This window comes from Hemitrygon akajei, chromosome 7 (assembly GCF_048418815.1).
Source record: "Hemitrygon akajei chromosome 7, sHemAka1.3, whole genome shotgun sequence".
Lineage (NCBI taxonomy): Eukaryota > Metazoa > Chordata > Chondrichthyes > Myliobatiformes > Dasyatidae > Hemitrygon > Hemitrygon akajei.
The window spans coordinates 27,578,929-27,602,451 of NC_133130.1; the positions used below are offsets into that span (position 1 = coordinate 27,578,929).

Consider the following 23,523-nt stretch of genomic DNA (forward strand, 5'->3'; position numbering starts at 1 on the left):
CAGGAGGTGTATCTGTTTGGGTCACCTGGAAAAATCAATGGTAGAAGAACATTGCATTCACAATGGCCATAGGATTGACTTCAACAGCACAAAACTACTGTGCCACACCAGTGGCTTTTGGGACTGCCTGGTGAACAAAGCCATTGAAATAAAACTAAAGGAAAAGAATTTTCACAAAACAAAGGTCTTGCTCGAAGTAAGAACTAGAATTTGATTGTAAGCAAGGTGGAAGAGCAGAAACCTGATTGGATGAGGACTAACCAATAAGGAGGGACAGATGACGGCAGTATAAATACTACCAGACTAGACATGCCCAGACGTCATCCCTAATGAAGATGGCAGAGTTTGTTATCAAAACATTAGTTAAAATCGATACTTGTACCTAGAAGGAAGCCCGAGAAGAGTATATTCGAAATACAGGAATTACTTCTCTAAATTCACTTCATTTGAAAAAAACGTAATGTAAACCAAACTGTTTAAAGAGGCAACTGTTGCATGTCAGTAGTATTTGTTTGAATAATTCTGAAAGTAGTTTAAGGTGCAATCACTCAACAGATTCAATATCATTATCTAAACAAATCTTTAAGGGAAGGAAGATGCCATAATTGCTGGCAAAATCCCTGGATGACAGAAGTGATAATCTTCCAATCCTGAAGAGTAACAATTAACCTCCACATGAAATGCTACGTGTGAACTGGAGCTATTATAACATCTTGTTGCGTCAAATGATATGATGTAACCTGTAGATCTGCAATTTTCATTAAGAAAATAAAAGTGAAAACGGGGAAAAATACTGATGTGATTATTTAGCAACCGTAGCAACAACTCTAAATGGCACTTTATATGGAAATACTGTATAAAGTAACACTGCTTAACTATCTTGTTAATGGAAAGTACACGAAAGAGACACAAAAACAGCAAATCATACAAACCACATGTACATCACCTGCAGGATAGTTGTTGCAAAGAGAGCCACAGATGGATGGAAATGTTCACTCAACTAGGTGAAAGAAAATACAAGTTGTTATTACAGTTAAATACTTCCCTGTTGCCGATTATTTAAAAGCATAATCATCAAATAATCTAATTACTTCAAGAGCATTTTGGTGACTCGTGCAAATGATTGAGATATCATTATGATAGGATTATAAGAGAATTAGACACATCTGAAGTATCAAAAAAGTATGGTTTTGCAAATTCTAATGCTATTAATGCCAGGCACCAGATTATATCTGGCTCAATACACACAATGTGCTGGAGGACCTCAGCAGGTCAGGCAGCATCTATGGATGGGAATAAGTAGTCGATGTTTCAGGGAAGGGAGGAACAAGTACAAAGTGGCAAGTGATAGGTGACATCATGAGAGGGCAAAAGGGTGAAGTAAAGAGCTGGGAAGTTGATTTGGTAGCAAAGATAAAGGATTGGAGAAGGGAGAACCTGATAGGAGAGGTCACAAGACCATGAAATAAAGGGAAGGGGAGGAGCACCAGAGGGAGCTGATGGGCATACAAGAAGAACAGGTTAGAGAGAGAAAGAATTGGGAATGGTGAAGGAAAAGGGGGGGGGGGGGAAGGATAATTACCAGAAGTTTGAGAAATGTTCATGCCATCAGGTTGGCGTCTACCCAGATAAGGTAGATTGCTCCTTCAGCCTGAATGTGGCCTCATTGTGGCAGTTGAGGAGGCCATGGACTAACATGTTGAAATGGGAATAAGAAGTAGAGATGAAACGGGAATTCCTGCTTTTTGTGGCAGACGGATCGAAGGTGCTCAACAAAGCAGTCTCCCAATCTATGTTGGTATCACCAATATACAGAAGGCCACACCGGGAGCACCGGATGCTGCAGATGACTCCAACAGACTTGCAGGTGAAGTGGAACCTCAACTAGGAGGACTGTTTGGGGCCTGATTGGTAGTGAGGATAGAGGAGCCTGACAAGCAGCCTGGGTAGAATAAAACCAAATAGGAATTAGGAAAGAAAGAACCAAGAGATTGCTGATGCTGAAATATAGAACAAAAACAATCCACTGGAGGAACTCTGCAGGTCCAGAAGCCTGTGTAGAGGGACACGGACAGTTAAGCTTTCGGTTCCAGGAATGAAAGGGTTATTATATGAGGAGTAGTTGATGGCTCTGGGCCTGTACTTGCTGAAATTTAGAAGGACAAGGGATGGGGGATCTCATTGTAAGGTCTAGATAGGGTGGATGTAAAGGACAATGTTTCTTATAGTGGGGAGTCTAGGACCAGAAGGCACAACCTCAGAACGAGGAATGTCCATTTAGAACAGAGATGAGGAGGATTTTCTTTAGCCCGAGGGTGGTGAGTATGTGGAATTTGTTGCACAGGTGGCTGTGGAGGCCCGGTCATTAAGTGTATTTAAGGCAGAGGTTAATAGTTTCTTGATTAATCGAAGGGCAGGAGAAAGGAATTGAGATGGAAAACGAATCAGCCATGATGAAATAGTGAGCACACTCACAAGGTAAATGGCCCAGTTCTGCTCCCATCTCTTATAGTCTCATCCATATGCCATCTTGACCACATTATCTACCTGCTCCACCACCCTCAAGGACCTTTGGACCTATACATTAAGCCGAATACTCCCCATTCAAGTTGCACGATCTAGTCTCTCATAAGTACTCCCAAAATGCATCACTTCACACTTATCAGGATTAAACTGCATCTGTGATTTCTCACAACAACACACACAAAACGCTGGTGGAACACAGCAGGCCAGGCAGCATTTATAGGGAGAAGCATTTTGTGAGTGTTGTTTGAATTTCCAGCATCTGCAGGTTTCCTTGTGTTTGCTCTGTGATTTCTCAGCTCATTTTACTAACACATTGATATCACCCTGCGGCCTACGGCTACCCACCAGACTGTCGACCAACCTGTCAGCATAAACACTGATTTATCTAGCCTGGTAATTCCCCCCACCCCTCTCTTTTGCAAAACCCCATTCTCGCTCCCCTCTTGCCCCTTCACTTCTGCTCACCTGCCCATCACTTCCCACTGGTGCCACTCCTCCTTCCCTTTCTCCCATGGTCACTCTCCTCTCCTATCAGATTCCCTCTTCTTCAAATTGTTTCTTTTTCTACCCATTGCTTTTCACTTCATCCCACTGGCTTCAGCTGTCAGCAGATGCAACTTCCCCTCCTCCACCCCCACCTTCTTGTTTTGGCTTCTTCACACTTCCTTTCCAGTGCCAATGAAGGGTCTCGGCCCAGAATGTTGATTGTTTATTCCCCTCCATAAATGCTGTCCGACCTGCTGATTTCCTCCATTATTTTCTGTGTTGCTCTGGACTTCCAGAATCTGTAGAATCTCATGCTCATATTGTGAACTAATCTTAGTGCAAACATACTGATCAAGCATCCTACTTCCACATAAAAACAACTGGCTTATACTTGTGACAACAGTAACAGCCCTGACACTGATTCTTGTGGGACACCATTAGTCATAGATATCCAACTACTAAAGCAACATCTTAGCATCATCCTCTGACTCCTACTGCCAAGCCAATACTAAGCCCAATTTATCAACTTGCCCTGGGTCCCATGTATCCTCATCTTTTGAACCAGTATCTCATATTTAGAGTTTTACTTTTCAAAAAAAAAGTTACCAGCTGCACATGATCACATAACAGTAAACAAGATATTTTACCTTTCTCAATTCCCAGAGACCGGCATGGTCTGCTCCACAAGAGAGGGGATTCCTGTGGAGTGGATCGTAGGTTCCTAGACTCTTTCCACCTAAAACAAAGAGTAGAGCTCAATAGCAATATTTTGCCCACTTCAATAAAATGTAAACAGATTGAGATTTGAATGGCAACCTCACAACTTGGGATGCTAAACTTTATGAATAGTTAACCTCTATCACTAAGGAAGCCTCTGCTGGATTTTGCCTAACAAAATACAAATATTAGCACAATTCAACAAAGAGGTACATTTGTACAAGTCCTGGCAGATGACTTGAAACTGCAGTCTACTCTAATCTGATTCACACATAGCCTTTTGAATAGGGTGTCACTGGTCAGTAATGTGAGTCCTGGTTGGGTGACATGTAGATAGAGATTTTATTCTTTCACCCAGTAAAGCAAAATAATGAAAAACTTACAATACTGAACAAAACAAAACTTACAAAACTGAATTTACCTTCTTGATTTTTGTGGTGCAACCATGATACAGAGACAGTTGATTCAGGCTTTTTGGCTGCAGTTGTATTCTGAACAACGCTTTCTTCTACTTTGTTAGCATTGCCACATTTTTCCTCTTCATGCAATTTGTTCACCATATTCTCTTTATTAAGATCTTCAGATTTATCTTCACTGTCATCAACATCTCTAAAATCTTCCTCTTCATCAGATTCCTTAGTAGAAAATATTCGGCAACTTTAAATATTATCCAAGCATTACTATCTCAGAATCTATAACTTTAGCTGTCATACATGAAATGCAATATCTGAAGAATAAAAGATTATTGTTACAAAATACCAAAGATTTTGCTTCTTTCTTTTCTACAGGTGCTAATCAAGCTGCAGTTACATGTCCATCAGCTTCAATATTACTGCTGTCCCCATTGGTAATCTTTGATCACGACACAGAATAGAAGCACCTCATTATTGATGAATTATCTCAGTACGGTGTAGGAATCATAACCAGAACCTTTCTTATTAGTGTATTATAGTTGCAGGTTAGCACAGATTACAAATATTCCACATATTATAATCAAACTTAAAATATTTAAGTTTAGTTTAGGAGTTGCCTGAAGTAAACTAATATTTTCCACTTCATTTGAACTCTGCCTTTTTTTGCATTATTACATAGCAAATGAGCATTTAATATACTTTTAGTTATGTTTCAATGTACTTAAGTATACAGAATGTTGCATAATTTCTTTCTATGCTCATTTGACAACGTTGATTTCTATAAGATGTTATGACCATGCCTTCTTTATTAATGTAGAATACTATATTAAAGAACACAATAGGTTGGTGAAATAGTAGAAGCTATACCCAATGTTCTTTTAAGAGTGCTTGAACACCTGGCTTCAGCTTCAAAATCTCAGAAATAAGGTAGAGGGCTCCACATATAAATGCCGGTGTCTGGCCACAAGTAGCCTGCAGGATCCTTTTTATAAATGCTTTGATGCGACGAAGCACAATGTCAGACTTCAGAGATTTGTACAGCAAATTTAGAAACATTGCTTGTTTAGAACTTTGTGCCAGTCCTGGATCCAACAGTTTCCTGAAAAAGATAGGAGATTTTTAAATCATCTACAAAATTACATTAATACTTGTCTCAAGCACATTGAATGATAGAAGAGACAAGACTATTATTAAATCTCTGTAGCCAGAACTATCATAGTTGACTGTGGTAGCATACTATAGACTAGCATCTAGACATTTAAACCATTAATTTTGAGAAAAACTTGAAGGCAGTCACTGAATTTAAATTCAAGTCATTAAGTAAATCTGAAATTTTAAAAAACTATCGTCAGTAATGATAGCTATGAATCTGCCTAAATGTTGTAAAACCCTAAGCGATTCACCAATATCCTTCAGTGTATGAATATTCAGTATGTCCCTCAAGAGACTTCAGGACCACCAGGTTGTTGACTCTCAGTTCAACAGTTGCACAATAAATGCAGGCATTGCCAGTAACGTCCACATCACCTTAACAACTGATGTAAATCATCCTTCTTTATATTGTTCTATAGCCACCTTATCAAATTTCCATTCAAAAGAATACTTCCAGCAACCCAATTCTTTTAATTTATCGATTTATTAATTTTTGTAACTTATTGTAATTTTTATATTTTGTTTGATATGGCTGCTATACAACAACAAATTTCAGAACCTACAGAATGTCAATGATAATTAATAAATATCCACCATGACAACAAATACCAGTGATTATCTAATAAATAATAATTATTAAATTAAATGCAGCATTAAATGATGTTGCACACAGGAAACCAATATTAACAGATTACATAGAATGCACTGGTCATTGAGCCCCAAATGTCTGTGTTGCTGTTAAGAGTCAACCAAACTCTTCCTATCTTTAGAAACCAAGACAGCTGAAGGGTCTTGACCTGAAACGTCGACTGTACTCTTTTCCATAGATGCTGCCTGGCCTGCTGTGTTCCTCCAGCATTTTGTGTGTGTTGCTTCTGTTACGCCTGTGCCCCAACTCTGAAGGGCCGAAGGGTACAAAGTAGCCCCCTCCTTTTTGAGAATCGCAAGATCGCTATTAATTCAGGTCAGGAGACCCAGGAAATGAGAGAGAGAGACGCAGAATCCACAGGGGGTTTGGAATGTCCTGGCCCCTCAACGATACAAAGCCACGGGAAACGGCCATTGTCTCATGGAGACGGAATTATGTATTGAGCACTGTGCTATTCATCGACGCCCTCAAGGAATGAGCAATGTGGGCTGGTGGGGGGGGGGGGGGGGGGGAATGGCATCATCCCAACCTGATTGACATCTGAGACCCCGTGAGTAAGGATAAAAGAAGGTCTGGGGAACAACCCCTTTAGACGCACCAGGAGAAACGCTAGAAATCCCGTGACAGCGTAATAGCGACAGCCGGTGGAAAACCCACGTGCGTCCTTTTCCATTTGCCTCGGAATTGGTGGGGCTGACCACGGAAGACGGCTTAGCTAAAAGGAAAAGGACACCAACGACATTTCGAAGGATCGACATCATAGAAAGGAAAAGGGCAAGTTCTAAACCCCGTCTCTCTCTCCAACCAAAAGCTGCAGCCTAAATGAACTTGAGTGACTTTTATATTTCCATCGGACAATACATTATCCCCTAGACAATGACAGAGCTATTTCTTATTGATTATTATTATACCCGCGCTTTTAGATGTAGTATTGACGACGTATATTATCTGTATGTTTGCACTGATATTATTTTTGTGTATTTTTATCAATACTGTTAAAAATAGTACCATCAGACTTCAACGGACCTCCCTATCTTTGCTGGTAAGTGACCCAGTTACAGGGTACGTAACATTTCAGTTTCCAGCATCTGCAGATTTTCTTTTGTATGTGATTGGAATACATAAAATGTACTACATTTATGCAATGTGTCTATAATTTCACCCTAATCAGTTTTGCTTCTTGTTTTAAAAGTTCTGTAGATTTGAGCAACTTTCAAAATAATTATATACCCCAACATCTATCTTCTGGGGACTGGGGGGAGTGTCGAGTTAGTGTCAAATCAGATGGATTAATTTTACGCTCATAAGCTGATGTTGTTTGCAATAGCTTACTTCTTTCAACATCAGTATTGCTGTTCTAAATTAAGTATAAAATGTGCCTGTAATGTGAAGGCAGCACAGAGACACACCCCCTCAATGACCTGGAGAGCTATGCTAGCTGGAGTCAGGGCTTTGTGCTTTGGCCTTTGGTAGTGTCACCCATGCCAAACAGGTCAAAGGGTAGAGGCCAGAAAAAGTCTTCCTGGTTCGGGGGTTCAGCTCAGGGTAACAACCCTGACTGGTCAAATAAAACTGTTACAAAATCAGCAATAAAGAATCCGAGTGTGACAGTGTTCCCGAGTCTCCTCCAGGACTTGCATAACTGCTAGAAGTGAAAACTAAGCTACTGACACAATGAATGATGCCCCGAACACCACCAGATGAGGAGGACCTTAATTGCTGCCCTAACCCCAGCGGCATAATAGATGACAGAGAATCAATTATAACCAATTTACATTATGGAAATAGCATACCTACATGTATGCAAAGGCAGCTGTCAAAAACCATTCTAGATTTTTAAAATGCTGTAAATGCTATGTTGCATTAATCATTAATTATTTGATAACTTTAAAAATCACTATTGCTACAAGGAGTGTAATTACACAGTTTTTTTCTACGGATCAGATTGCATTCTAGAAATTCTTATACTTTCTAGGAAATGATTTGAAATTCTCAGTCACTTCATATCAAAAGTTTTTGTATCAAGTAAATCTTACCGGTAAAGTGCGACATAGTATCGATTGGATATAGCTTGTTTTGAGTCCATAACCTGAAATAGCAACATGAGTGCTTGGACACTCGTTGTGAAATTCACAAAATGAACAACCTTGAACAACGTATCCATCTGTTCCATTATTTTTTCATCATCCATTTTGGAATAAGGAAAAGCTCTATTGACACCAGTCAGCAAAGCACTTAGCATTTTAGAGTCTATTTCTGACTTTTTAACAAAGGCATGGAAAAATGAAAAATAAATGGCTATTAATTTCCCAGCAAGGTCACTCTCCTCGTGGCTCAAGACCATTTGGTTGAGAAAGCAAACGGCATAGTACTGAGCTTTCAAGCTAATATTAGGCCTGTATAGAAGCCGCTCAAGTTCACAACACACAACAGTTTTCATGTTGGGATGTTTATGAAGCAATGTTTCTAAAAGGTAGGAGGCCTTTGTGGCCATTTTATGTTGTGGATCTCCTAACTTATTTACTAACTGAATCAGCAAGGCTTTCTCTTGCTCTGGCTTATTGCAGAGGATCTCATGAATTGTACCCAAGGCCTGAGCCTTCGTTGCCTGCACATTGTCATGAGTCAAAGCTTCTAAAGCCTGCACAAACTCTGCAAAATGGTGCTTCAAGAGATGTTCAAAGTACCATATTATTAAGCGCTTGTCCCTGGCATCTTTGTTACCACTGGCAAGCTCTTCCAGCTTTTTAAAAGGATGCTGCGAGAAAGTTTGTAATTTTCGATTGTCTGGAAGCAAGTCAGAGATGAGTAGTTCTGTTAGTGTGCTCAAAGCCATTAGGGACTGCCGCCGACTTCCCTTCTTCTTGATCTGATTGACTAATATCTCTACAAAGTGAAGAGTGTGCACCGGAGCATCCTGAATCAGAACTGTCATGGCTGCCATCCTGTCTGCCAATGTGCCTGTTGTGACAACTGTTTTCATCCACATTGAATTTGCTCCTTTTTGGAGATTTTTCTTATTTGAGTAAAGATTGGTTTCGTGCTCATATAGCTGTTTAGCAAGATTTTTATACTGTGAGACAAACGATTCATCTTGTGGCTCAGAGGTGTGCTCATTTGCATAATCCACATCATACCACTTTCCACCTGGCTTTACCAATAAGAATTGTTTGGGGTGAAATTCAAAGATATCCTGATGTTTAGTTTTCCGTCCTGGTATTTCAGATGTACTTGATTCCTGATTATCTTTTTGCTTTCCAGTTTTGCCAGGCTGACCTTTTTTATCAGCCTTTCCATCTTGAATTTTCTCTTTCAGTTCCTTATTTTTATTTTTCTTGCTCTTTTTGTCAATTTGTATCCCCTCCTTTTTTGCTTGCTTTTCATCTTTAGCACTCTCTTCATCTTCTTGCACGATTTTAGCGTATTTTCTTATGCCTATTTTCTGGACAAAGGCTTCTAATTCACCTTCTTCCAGATCATCAATTGCTGACTTTTTTCCACCATCAACCAGTTCTTCATTCTCATTTAAGTGATCCAGCATTAGGTAATCAGCCTATAAAAGAAAATATACAATTACAGTGTATGCTATTGCCCCTATGTAGAGTATATTTCTTTGGTTTACTGTATAATGTCAATAGTTTTAGCAATTAACAAGGGCAATTTTGGTGTAAAGCAGAAATATTCTGATTAAATACAAGAATATAAGGAGTGCATTAGAGTGCATTTTTAATGTAATAAACAAACTAAATATGCTTCAAAGAAGCTCTTTCTACTAACTCATTGCAAAATTGGCACTATTCACATGGCAAGGGGTTGATAAAGTAATCAAACAACTGAAAACAAGTGCAAACCCAGTAAACAAAAATCACTTAAATACTAACAGGTGGAAGGAAAATACTTCCACAGGAATTGATGATCTCACCTTCCTCAACCAGAATAGAAGGCCATACTTCTTTGCCATGGAGAGCAAAAACTACTGGAAAATTAGAGGATTGGAAAGCTTTTAAAAATCAACAGAAGGCAATTAAAAAAATCATAAAGATGGAATATTATAGAGGCTACCAAAACTTTCTTCAGATATATAATGAGTAAAAGAGAGACAAGAGTACATATTGGACCACTAACAAATGATGTTGGAGAGGTAGTAATGGCGAACAAGAAAAGGACAGACAAACGGAATCAGTACTGTGCATCAGTATTCACTGTATTAGACACTAGCAGTATGCCAGAAGTTCAAGAATCTCAAGGCAGAAGTGAGTGTAGTTGCTATTACTAGGGAGAAGGTGCTTAGGAAGCTGTAAGGTCTGATGGTAGACAAGTCAATTGTACCAGATAGCCTACACTCCAGGGTTCTGAAACAGGAAGTTGAAGAGATTGAGGAGGCATTAGTAATGACCTTTCAAGAATCACTAGATTCTGGCATGGTTTGAGGACTAGAAAATTGCAAATAACACTCCACTCTTCATGAAGGGAGGAAGGCAGAAGAAAGGAAATTATAGGCCAGTTACCCCGAACTCAGTGGTTGGGAAGACATTGGAGTTGATTGTTAAGGAGAAAAGTTTGGGGGTATTTGGAAGCACATGATAACATAGTCCAAAGTCAGCATGGTTTCCTTCAGGGAAAATCTTGCCAGACAAATCTGTGAGAACTCTTTGAGGAGATAACAAGCAGAACAGAAAGGAAAAATCGGAGGATGTTGTGTACTTGGATATTCAGAAGGCCTTTGATAAAGTGCCACACACGAGGCTGCTTTGCAACATAAGAGCCCGTGGTATTATAGGTAAGATACTAACATGGATAGAGCAGTGTCTGATTGGTAAATGGCACAGAGTGGGAATAAAGGGAGCCTTTCTGACTGGCTGCAGGTGACTAATGGTGTCCTGCAGGGGTCGGTGCTGGGATTACTTCTTCTTACACTGCACATCAATGATTTTGATGACAGAATTGATGTTTTTTTTTGGCCAAGTTTGCGAATGACATGAAGATAGGTGGATGCACAGTTAGTGTTGAGGAAGTAAGGAGACTGCAGAAGGACTAAGACAGGTTAGGAAATTAGTGGCAGATTGAATACAGTGTTGAGAAGTGTACGGCCATGGACTTTGATAGAAGGAACAAAAGTGTAGACAATTTTCTAAATGGGGAGAAAATTTAAAAATCTTGAGGTGCAAAGGGACTTGGAAATCTTGTGCAGGGATTCCTAAAAATTAACTCGCAAGTTGAGTCTGTGGTGAGGAAGGTAAATACAATGTTAGCATTCATTTAAAGAGGACTAGAATATTTTAAAAAATGATGTAATGCTGAAGCTTCATAAAACACTGATGAGGCCTCACTTGGAGTACTGAGAGCAGTTTTGGGCCCCTTATCTAAGAAAGGATGTGCTGTCATTGGAGAGGGTTCAAAGGAGGTTCACAAAAAAAATTCTGGGAACGAAAGGCTTATCATATGAGGAGAGTTTGATGTCTCTAGAATTTTGAGGAAAGGGGTGGGGTGTGGATCTCACTGAAACCTACTGAATTATGAAAGGCCTAGATAGAATGGATTTAGAGATGATGTTTCCTATGGTTCAGGAGTCTAGAATAGAGAGACGTCCATTTATAATGGAGGTGAAAAAGAATTTGTTTAGCAAGAGGGTAGTGAATTTGTGGAATTCGTTGCCACAGGTGACCATGGAGGCCAGGTCATTAGGTGTACTCAAGGTGGAGGTTGATAGATAAGTCAGGGTGTGAAAGGTTTTGGCAAGAATACAGGATAATGTGGTTGAGAGGGCAATAGATCAGCCAAGATCAAAGGTGGAGCACTTCAATAGGCCAAATGGCTTAATTCTGCTCCTATGTCTTATGGTCCATATTAGGGATTTTCAGTGATGTCATATTCAATACTTGAGAGAAAGCATTAGGAATTTTTAGACAAGAAGAGAGTTAGATTCTAAAGAGTGTCTTACAGCAAAGGTTCCTAGAAAGAAAATTTCCAAGTTTGGGATCCAAATCTAGATACTCAGACAGCACAGTGGCAAAGTGGTACTTAAAATTTCTTTGTAGGGTAATAACGTCACTATTTCAAATAAAAGCAGAGGAGCTATTCTCAGTATTCGGGACAATATTTATCTCTTAAGCATCAAAATAGATTATCACAATGTATTTGTTTATTCGTGAGTACATAAATCAATTATCACCTTAACCCTACCTAACCAATGAACTCACATCAACTGTTTAAAGAGTTCCAGCATAATTGGAGTTCATGAAAAGTAACATGTGACTCAAAGTCTGAAATCCTTTAAAACAAATCTCCAATTAAACCAAAAGTCATTCAGCAATCTGGAACCTACTATATGAGAGTCCAGAAGATCACAGGAGACTCCACTTGCCTGCCCACATTTTGAGCACTTGAATTTTTCTAAAGCAAATCTCAAAGTTTCCTGCCAAATGGGTAATTCACCCCTAACAGTCTCCTCCCATGAAGACCATATATGATTGAACTTTTGATTTTAGATTTTTGTCTGGGCCAAACAGCTCCAGGTTCCTATATCATCCAAATGTCTCTCAGATTTCACAGAGTTCCACAGAATTGAAACGGGTAGGCTGCCACCATAGTATCTATACTAATCCCATTTACCTGTATTAATTCCATATCCCACGAGGTCTTGCTCATTAAAGTACCTGCCTAGATCCTAAAATATAGCTAGATAGATAGATAGATACTTTATTCATCCCCATGGGGAAATTCAACTTTTTTTCCAATGTCCCATACACTTCTTGTAGCAAAACTAATTACATACAATACTTAACTCAGTAAAAAAATGTCAGTTGTTGAGCAGTTATCCCCTCCCTTTCGACTTTCAAACCTCCATAATCTCGGCCTTTGTAATTTTGATATGCTCCAGAATACTTATGTTGCCTCCCCTGAATCCCTTAGCCCGCATGTCTTTTTCCATGGTAAGCACAGGCGATAGACGCACATATGGTTGGGTACTAACCAACAGCTTACAACTTGGGTCTACTTTGCTAGGCAGGTGATAGTAGGCTTAACTCTGCACTTAAGTGTCCACTCTTTCCCTCACTCCGCCACGACCACGGGCGATTAGCCGGACCCCCAACGGCACAGAGCCCACGTGTAGACAGAGACGCCGCCATGCCCGGTGTCCGGCCGCTAACCATCACCTCCAAAAGAAACTGACAGCCCTTCCTCGATCTCATACCTTTGTCCCTCCAAGCCGCAACACCTCATCCAGCGTGAACTCATTGTCTCCGCTTTCCTCTTCTTCCTCTCCATCGTCCTCACATTCCGGATCGCCTCCGAACTCTAATTCCTCCGCTGCCGCCGCCATGTCAATAGTCACTGCGCCAGCCCAGCCCAGGCCATATCAGATACATACACGGCAAGGAATCTTACCACGGTATACGTCTATCTAAATCTATAGCATATGTTATCTGTTAAAAATTTATAAACATTTTATATTCCGAAATAGATAGGTTAAATCTCTCTTTTTTTCTGTCAGACCCGCGCTCTTTACCTAGCGATTAGGACCTATGATAGTGATTGGCTGGTTGAGGGAGTGAAAGGTCAGAGGTCAATAAAGAGGCGTCCTAATGCTGTGAGGTGGTGATAGAATTTTGTCCTGTGTAGGATGATTAAATTGAACGGGATGAAATTCTTAGCGGGTCTGAGGTGTCTCTCTAAATGCATTTCTAATGCTATTACCAGAAAACACTTTCCAGGTATGGTGGAAGAAGCCAGCTGATTTCAGAGTTATCAAAATCAGTCATTAGGTCTTTCAACCAGACAACAACGTTAGGAATTTGTTAGGTATTTGTTGCATATTCCGCGCGTATTTGCGTCCAATTACCCAAGATAGATTTTTTTGCCCTTTTTTTTATATAAATTGCAGTCTATGAAATTGACTTTGTAAAATGGATGTTGTGTGCAACTGTAAAATCGCTTCTGTTTTATACTGTATTTCTTTCAGATTCTGGAGGTTTATGTGCTGGTCAGTTGCTGAGGTCGTGCTCCACAACTTCAAAAAATACAAAAGTACATGATAATGGCAGACTGATGCTAAAGCATCTAATTGCAAAAATAAAGTCAACAGGCCCAATCTCTGTTGCAGAATACATGAGAGAAGTTTTAACGAATCCTGTCGCAGTACGTAATTCATTTTCGACTGTTTCAAAATTGCTACTTCTGGATTAGGCTGAAATTTTGCCTCCTTTTGATACCATGCTGGAGCTGGCTGGTATTATAATTTTGGCACTGCATACATTATCATATAAAATGTAGAATTAAGTAAATCCAAATTTTGGTCTTGTGTGTTTCAGGGTTATTATTACCACAGAGAAGTTCTAGGAGCACAAGGAGATTTTATTACATCACCTGAGATTAGTCAGATTTTTGGAGAAGTAAGTTGGGGAAAGTTCTTGCTTTTGTCTTTGCAAATCATCATTTGATTTATCTTAAGACACTTTATATCTGGGGAAGTACTTTTGATACGTACTGTAATGTAAATAATGTGGGAATAAATTTGTGTATAATCATTATTATTTCTTGTTTGTGATACAGTACATATACGAGATTCTGCAGACGCAGGAAATCTTGAGAAGTAGAAAAAATGCTGGAGAGACTCAGCAAGTCAGGCAGCATCTATGGAAGGGGATAATCAGTTAATGTTTTGTGCTGAGGCCCTTATCGAGACAGACAGGAAAGGAAGGAGGCAGAAGGCGGAGTTTGCACGTGTTTGTGTTTTACATGAATGATTTGAATGAAAATGTAGACAAGCTGATTAGTAAGTTTATAGGTGGAAAAACTTGTTAGAACTGAGGATAGTGAAGAAAGTTGTCAAAGGATACATCAGAATAAAGATATGTTGGAGAGTAGTGCAGATGGAGTTTAGTTCAGATGAGAGATCAAACATATAAGAGAAAAATATACAGTAAGTGGCAAGAACCTTTGAAACATTGATGTACAGAGGGATAGTAGGGCATGAGAAGCAGCACGTGGTGCTAGGAATCATCAGTTGTGACATTGACTGTAAAAGTTGGAAAGTCGTTGCAGTTATGTAGAACTTTTAACGCATTTGCAGTATTGTGTGCAGTTCTGGTCACTGCATTACAGGAAGAATGATCATGTGGAAGAGATTCACCATCACATAACCTAGATTTGAGACTATTAGCTAGACAATTTGGGACAAATTTGAGAGGAGACTTGACAATAGAAAAAAGTTGAGTGGCATAGGTAAGGAAATTAGCCAGAGTCTTTTTGCCCAGGTGGAAATGTAAGAATAAGAGGGGGTATTTTTAAAAGAGGTGTGTGAAGCAAATTCTTTTGCATAGAAAGTGGTAGGTAGTTCAAGACTCATTTCCTTAGCCTCCATCATTTTCTCCATAATAAAAACCTAATGAGAAATATTAAAAATCTCTCCCATTTCCTTTGGTTCCACACAGAGAAAAACATGCTGATGTTTAAAAGGACCTGTTTCTCTTCCTCGCCACCCTTTACTCCAATGTACCTGTAGAATCTCCTGTGATTTTTTTTTTTTGTCTCAACTTATTTGCCAAATTCTTCTCGTATCCTCTTTTAATGTGCCTAACTCTTCTTCAATGCTCTCCTACATTTCTTGTAGTCTTCAAGAGATTCATTCATAAGTTCCCGCTTGGCAGATGCTCCTTTCCCTGCTAACAGTTTTGCTCAATCATCCTCTGCAAGATCTTGCCTAGTGCTTGGAGGACCCTAACCCGTGAACCAGTTGCATCCTTTGCCTTAGCTATTGGAATTGTGGTCACTGGTCCGAAGGTGCTCGCTGACAGACATTTCTGCCACTTGCCCTATCTCATTCCCCAGGAGAAGGTCACATACTCTCTAGTAGGACCCTCTGCATGTTGATAAAGAAGGTTTTCTTGAATGCATTTTGCAAGTTCCACTCTGTCCAAGCCTTTTACACTATGATTGGCCTCATCTATATTACAAAAGTTAAAATCTCCTGTTAATGCTACCCTGTTACTTATTTATTTATTTATTTATTTTAGCAATACCACACCCTTCCAGCCCTTCGAGCCATGATACCCCAGCAACCCCCGACATTCCTGATTAGCCTAATCATGGGATAATTTCCAATGACCAATTAAACTACCTGGTATGCCTTTGGTCTGTGGGAAGAAACTGGAGCCTCCGGGGAAAACCCACGCATTCCATGGAGTGGACATACTGAGATTACTTAGAGACAGCGCTGGGATTGAGCTCTGAACTCTGATGCCCCAAGCTGTAATAACCTTACACTAACTGCTATGCTACCATGGCTGTAATCTCCACATATCTGCTACTCCAACTCTCATTGACTATGGGGAGGCCTACAATACAATCCTGTCAGAAGGAGTATCTCCTTCTCGTTTCTAAGTTCTAACCATATAGCCGCACTGGATGATACCCCGAGGTTATCCTCTGTAAGAAACATTGTTATGTTCTCTTCCTCCAAGGAGGCAACTCTTTGTACTCTCTTACTCCACCTCTGCCACATCTGTAGCATCTTTATTTTGAAACAGTGAGCTGTAATTTTTTTCTGACCTGCTTCTGTTACGGGTATGAGATTCCAGTCCCCAGAGTCAATCCATGCCCGTCCATCCACCTTGCCCATAAACCTTGCCCATAAGCCTCTTGCATTAAAATAAATGCAATGTAAAGCCAGTGGTTCTTCCTTTCCCCTTGCTGTACTCCTGTCTATGTTGACGACAAATCTGGCTCTCATTAGCTATCATATTATGTCCTGATCTCTCATCAGCAATGACATTTGATTATAACTTGACTACTGTCCAGTTTCAAGTGCTACACGTTTTGGAAAGATGTAAATTGCTGGTGACGGTGTAAACAGATTTAAATTGTGACAGAAGTAGACAAAGGAACCAAGAGGGCACAGAATGATGGTGATTGGTGAAACAGTCAGAAGTCAATGAAAAGAAAACTTTTGTATACAGTGAATAGTTGGGGTAGTAGTGGAGACAGGTTCAATTATAGTGTTCAAAAGGCAGCTGAAGAAATATCTGAAAGGAATTTCGAGGGCTAAAGGGAGAGGACAGGTGAGTGGGACTAGCTGGATTGTTCTGAGATAGACCTGGATGAACTTGAATGAATGTTTTAATTTTTCTATGATTCTTTAATGTCTGGGAATATTATATTACTTTAATAACTAGTTACATCTAATTGTTGTTTATTTAGAGATACAGCATAACAGGGTTTTCCGGGCTAATGAGCCTGCACCACCTAATTGCACCCATGTGACCCATTAACCTTCTGACCTGCCCATCTTTGGAATGTGGGAGGAAACCGGGGCCTCTGGAGGAAAGCCACGCAAGCTCAGAAAGAAAGTGCAAACTCCTTATTGACAATGGCAGGATTGAACCTGTAATGGTAACCGCTACGCTACCATGCCAGTCGTCTTCATTATGTGATCCTGATGTGGCCTCCTCTATATTGATGAGACCCATCGCTCCATTGGGCAAAAACTGAACTTCTCGGTGGCCACGCATTTTATTTCTGATTCCCTTTCTGACACGTCGGACCATGGCCTCCTCTTGTGCCAGATGAGGCTACCCTCAGGGTGGAAGAGCAGCGCCTTATAGTCAGTCTGGGCAGCCTCCAGCATGAACATTGATTTCTCTGTCTAATTTTTTAAAAATCCCTCCTCTTCCCCTCTTTTATTCCTCAATCTAGCCTCCAGCCTCTTCTCACCTACCTATCACCTCCCCCTGGGTTCCCCCCCCCCCCCTCCCCGTCCTTCCCTTTCTCCTTTGGTCCACTCTCCACTCCTATCAGATTTGTTCCTTTCCATCCCTTTTTTCATTTCCATAGGTGTTGCCTGACCTGCTGAGTTCCTCTAGCATTTTGTGTAGGTTGCTTTTGATTTCCAGCGTCTGCAGAATATCTCACGTTTATCATCTTCATTCAGTGTCCTCTTGGTCCCTTTATCTACTCATGTCACAATTTATCAGATCACCTCACCATTTGGTAGTGCTTTCTGCTGTAAATGAAAGCTCTATTTCCACATTAAAGGTGTGAGCACAAGCACCTAGGCTAATGTTCTAGTGTGACACTATACTGTCAAAATGAAGCTTTAAACAGAGACTTTGTCTTCTCACTCTGGTCTTTGGTACTGTTTTAATGTAGAGCAGGAGTGTTATTTAGATAACGTGACCAACATGGCCCATTTACCTTAGACAACATTAATAAAAGACCTTATCAGATTAACATCATTACTGCTGTCAATATTCTTAGTGGCTTCCATGTTTCCATGAATCAGTAAAGTAAATTTTATAGGCTGTAAAGTGCTTAAAGATATTTTAAAAAGTAGCTATGTGAATAAAATCTTTTAAACTATTCAGTTCATAATTTAAGTGCATGGATTTCAAAACTTAAATTTCAGAATAATGTTTTTTTTCCCATCCTTCTCCTGGTTCTCCAAGCTACTTGGAATTTGGTGCGTGAGTGAGTGGATGGCTGCTGGTAAGCCTAAGGCATTTCATCTGGTAGAACTTGGGCCTGGCAGGGGTACTTTAGCAAGTGATGTTCTGAGGGTAAGTTATTAATCACTTCTTAATTCATTTTGTTGGTGTGTGAATGTACGAACACTAGTACCGACCTGACAATGAGGAAAATTGCCTGAGTAACTTGCGTTCACAAAAAGGAGGACATGACCAATCTGCAAATTATTACCCAGCTTATTCTCATTCATCATGTAGAAATGGAACATGCTGGGTCTAGGCCAAAAGGTGTATTCTAATCTCCCAATAACCTGCATGCCAATTTCTATTTTAGGTTCCATGAGGACTACTTGGCTCTAAACATCGTCAAAATGCTAGGGGCACAAGAGACACTGCAGATGCTGGAATGAAATCAAATCAAATTAAGTTTAATTATCATTTAAACCATACATAGATAAAGCTGAATGAGACAGCGTTCCTCTGGGGCCAAGGTGCAAAGCATTCAAAATAGAAAGCAAACATTCGAAGTAGTGAGTAACATAATTCAAAATAGCAAGCAAGGAAGCATATTCACTTTAAAGTAAAACATGTATATAGTCCAAAACGCTGAGCGACGGTGTTTGGTAATGGATGGTACAGACTCCGGGCAGTGTGCAGACGCACACAATCCACCCTGTCATTCCACCTCTCAGATCCAGGAGGTCGGGTCCAACAGGAGGGGCCAGGCCCAAGCCAAGTGTAGATGCCGTGCTGTAACGTTTCTACATCTTCTCATCTGGTCTGCAGCAGCAGGCAAGTCCGAGGCTTGAGGCTTTAGTCCTCCCTACAACCGAGGCTACAGAGCTCCCATTTCGTCTGTGCCCCCACGAGACAGGGTAACATCTGCAGTGCCTTACGTTATCACTGTCCGATAGAGTCCGAGGCAATCTCCCGCAGTTATGCTGCACCAACTTCGAAATCTTGAGAGTGAGAGATCTTGACACAAGGACAATATTTTGATTTCATGAAGGATTTCCTGGAAGTTAACTAGCATCAGGAGGAGAACACCGAGTAATTAGTTATGCTACAGTTTAGCTGTGTGAGCTAGTCAGAGCAGTATCCGAGACCCAGCCACCTCCAGCTACCCCTTCCTTCTGTCATAAAGTTAGAAGTGGTGATCTTTGCTGATATTCACAACTCCTCAGCAACTGAAACACATCAAGCCTACATGTGACAGGACCTTGACAGCGTTCAGCTATGAGCAGAAAAGTGTCAAGGAACACTCCTACCATGCAGGTAACAACCACTGATCATCTCGGATAAGAGAGTCTGACCATTTAACCTTATGATACGGTGGCATTACCTCACTGTGTCCTTCACCATCAAGTTTCTGGGAACCATTAACCAGAAACTTCACTGGCCCAATCACATAAACATTCTGACTACAAAGTAAGTTTTATTTTCGGAGTACTTGTATGTCCCCACATACAACCCTGAGATTCATTTTCCTGTGGGCATACTCAGCAAATTCACAGGTTAGGAACTATAACAGGATCAATGAAAGATCAAGTAGAGTATAAGAGAACAAACTCTGCAGATATAAATAAATAGCGGTAAATAACGAGAATATGAAATAACAAGATATTCCTGAAAGAGAGATTATTGGGTGTGGGAACATCTCAATGGATAGGCAAGTGAGTGTAGTTATCTTCTTTTGTTCAAGAGCCTGATGGTTGAGGGGTAGGAACTGTTCTTGAACATGGTCGTGTGAGACCTGAGGCACCTGTACCTTCTACCTGATGGCAGCAGTGAGAAAAGAGCATGGCCTGGGTGGCGAGGATATCTGATGATGGATGCTGCTGTTCTGCGACAGCATTTTATGTAGCTATGCTCAGTAGTTATGAGGGCTTTATCCATGGCGTACTGGGCTGAATCCACTGCCTTTTGTACGACTTTCTGTTTAAAGGCATTGGCGTTCCCATACCAGGCTGTAATGCAGTCAGTCAATATACTCTCCACTTCATATCTATAGAAGCTTGTCAACATTTGTGATGTCATGCCGAATCTCTGCAGACTCCTAAGGAAGCAGAGGTGCTGACGTGCTTTCTTTGGAATTGCACTTACATGTTGTGTCCAGGACATATCCTTTGAAATAGTAACACCCTGGAATTATGTATTTAAATGAAATACGAGACAAATTAGAGCACTATCAATACTACTACAGCACTATAAAATCTGTGTTGGTTTCTAATAATTAGCGACAGAGGACATACATTGTACGCTGTCATGTTCTTTTGATTGTAAACGAACAAAATCAGTGCAGACACCTGCTGCAGGTAATGGACTGCGTTCACTGCCTTCCTGCATGAAGTGGTGTTGTAATCCAACAATAAATTTCCTAGCATGCTGGCTTATAATATGATCTAGTAGTGTATTTTTTTAGGCTAGTGTCAAATCTTTTTGTGGCATTTTGGGTTTGAAATTTTTAAAAGCCAAAACTTTAAAAAAACCGATCAAAAATCACTTTTTTTTAATCTTATTCCATAAATCAATCAAATGTTTTAATATAGGAGATTCTTTCTTTTCCCATATCCATTTAGATTCCCATTTATATATAAAATCTTCTGGTACGTTTTCTCCTATTTTATCTAGTTCTATTCTAATCCATGCCGGTTTATCTTTCTCAAAAAAAGATGCAATAAATCTAAGTTGATTTGCTTTATAATAATTCTTGAAATTTGGAAGTTGTAACCCTCCTAGATCAAATTTCCATGTCAATTTTTCCAACGATATTCTTGACATCTTACCTTTCCAGAGAAACTTCCTCACATATTTGTTTATCTCTTGAAAAAACTTCTGGGGTAATTGTATTGGTAATGATTGAAATAAATATTGTAGTCTAGGGAATATATTCATTTTTATAGCATTTACTCTACCTACTAATGTTATTGGTAATGCCATCCATTTATCAAGATCTTCCTGAATTTTTTTCAAAAGTGGTGAATAATTTAATTTGTATAAGTTTTTTATGTCATTGTCAACTCTTATACCTAAATATTTTAGATAGATAGATACTTTATTCATCCCCATGGGGAAATTCAACTTTTTTCCAATGTCCCATACACTTGTTGTAGCAAAACTAATTACATACAATACTTAACTCAGTAAAAAAAATGATATACATCTAAATCACTATCTCAAAAAGCATTAATAATAGCTTTTAAAAAGTTCTTAAGTCCTGGCGGTAGAATTGTAAAGCCTAATGGCATTGGGGAGTATTGACCTCTTCATCCTGTCTGAGGAGCATTGCATTGATAGTAACCTGTCGCTGAAACTGCTTCTCTGTCTCTGGATGGTGCTATGTAGAGGATGTTCAGAGTTATCCATAATTGACCGTAGCCTACTCAGCGCCCTTCGCTCAGCTACCGATGTTAAACTCTCCAGTACTTTGCCCACGACAGAGCCCGCCTTCCTTACCAGCTTATTAAGACGTGAGGCGTCCCTCTTCTTAATGCTTCCTCCCCAACACGCCACCACAAAGAAGAGGGCGCTCTCCACAACTGACCTATAGAACATCTTCAGCATCTCACTACAGACATTGAATGACGCCAACCTTCTAAGGAAGTACAGTCGACTCTGTGCCTTCCTGCACAAGGCATCTGTGTTGGCAGTCCAGTCTAGCTTCTCGTCTAACTGTACTCCCAGATACTTGTAGGTCTTAACCTGCTCCACACATTCTCCATTAATGATCACTGGCTCCATATGAGGCCTAGATCTCCTAAAGTCCACCACCATCTCCTTGGTCTTGGTGATATTGAGACGCAGGTAGTTTGAGTTGCACCATGTCACAAAGTCCTGTATCAGTTTCCTATACTCCTCCTCCTGTCCATTCCTGACACACCCCACTATGGCCGTGTCATCAGCGAACTTCTGCACATGGCAGGACTCCGAGTTATATTGGAAGTCTGATGTGTACAGGGTGAACAGGACTGGAGAGAGTACGGTTCCCTGCGGCGCTCCTGTGCTGCTGACCACCGTGTCAGACCTACAGTCTCCCAACCGCACATATTGAGGTCTATCTGTCAAGTAGTCCACTATCCAATCCACCATGTGAGAGTCTACTCCCATCTCCGTTAGTTTGTGCCTTAAGATCTTGGGCTGGATGGTGTTAAAGGCACTAGAGAAGTCAAGGAATGAAATCCTCACAGCACAACTGACCCCATCTAGGTGAGAGAGTGATTTGTGCAGCAAATACGTGATAGCATCCTCCACTCCCAACTTCTCCTTATACCATTTGCCGGCCATCTAAATTGAGTTATTAATCGACATTGACTATAGTCTCCATTAGTAAGAGGTAAAATTTCACTTTTATCCCAATTTACTTTATAACCTGATATTTTCCCATATTCTTCTAATCTATAAGATAATTTACATAATGAATGTAATGGATCTGTTAAATAAAGTAGAACATCATCAGCAAATAAATTAATCTTGTATTCTTCCTGATTAACTCTGAAACCCTTAATATCTGGGTCCATTCTAATTAATTCAGCTAATGGCTCTATTGCCAACACAAACAAAGCAGGTGATAATGGACAACCTTGCCTAGTTGATCTTGTTAACTGAAATGATGAGACAAAAAAATCTTTATTAGCAAAGAGATCTTTAATTCAAAATAGACTTATTCCTTTTACAATGGACAATCAACTTTTATATAATTGGTTTCAAAAAGGGATTAAATACATAGGAGATTGTTTTGAAGGAGGTATATTAATGTCATTCCATCAATTAAAGAATAAATATAAAGTATCAAATAACACTTTATTTTGTTACTTTCAACTAAGGGCTTACATAAGAGAAAAACTAGGTCAAACAATGTTATTGCCGAAATCTAATGAAATAGAAATTTTAATTCAAAAAGGAAATATTAAAAAATTTATATCTTGTATGTATAATTTGATTCAAAAACAGGCAACTAAACAAGGAGTCCATAAGTCAAGACAAAAATGGGAAAGTGATTTGAATATTAAAATTGAAGAAACAAATTGGTCAAGACTATGTCTTGATAGTATGACAAATACAATAAATGTTCGGTTAAGATTAGTGCAATATAACTTTTTACATCAGTTATATATTACAC

General features: G+C 39.8%; 2 protein-coding genes across 3 annotated transcripts in view; one reads left to right on the forward strand and one right to left on the reverse strand.

Annotated features, from left to right (window-relative positions):
* The window catches only part of cebpz (CCAAT enhancer binding protein zeta), a 34,150-nt gene extending 20,826 nt beyond the window's left edge, over positions 1–13,324 (reverse strand). Inside the window, exons 1-6 of the mRNA XM_073050545.1 lie at positions 13,139–13,324; positions 7,980–9,496; positions 5,010–5,241; positions 4,151–4,364; positions 3,660–3,748; positions 947–1,000 (exon numbers count right to left, since the gene is read on the reverse strand). Coding sequence (XP_072906646.1) covers positions 947–1,000; positions 3,660–3,748; positions 4,151–4,364; positions 5,010–5,241; positions 7,980–9,496; positions 13,139–13,267 — 2,235 coding nt within the window. The 5' untranslated portion in view covers positions 13,268–13,324. The remainder of the gene's footprint in view (positions 1–946; positions 1,001–3,659; positions 3,749–4,150; positions 4,365–5,009; positions 5,242–7,979; positions 9,497–13,138) is intronic.
* A 194-nt stretch (positions 13,325–13,518) lies between these two features.
* Positions 13,519–23,523, forward strand: part of ndufaf7 (NADH:ubiquinone oxidoreductase complex assembly factor 7) — a 41,008-nt gene continuing 31,003 nt past the window's right edge. For both annotated transcript variants that reach the window (XM_073050553.1, XM_073050554.1), the window contains exons 1-4: positions 13,519–13,658; positions 13,907–14,082; positions 14,256–14,336; positions 18,387–18,497. In XM_073050553.1, coding sequence (XP_072906654.1) covers positions 13,568–13,658; positions 13,907–14,082; positions 14,256–14,336; positions 18,387–18,497 — 459 coding nt within the window. In that variant the 5' untranslated portion in view covers positions 13,519–13,567. The remainder of the gene's footprint in view (positions 13,659–13,906; positions 14,083–14,255; positions 14,337–18,386; positions 18,498–23,523) is intronic.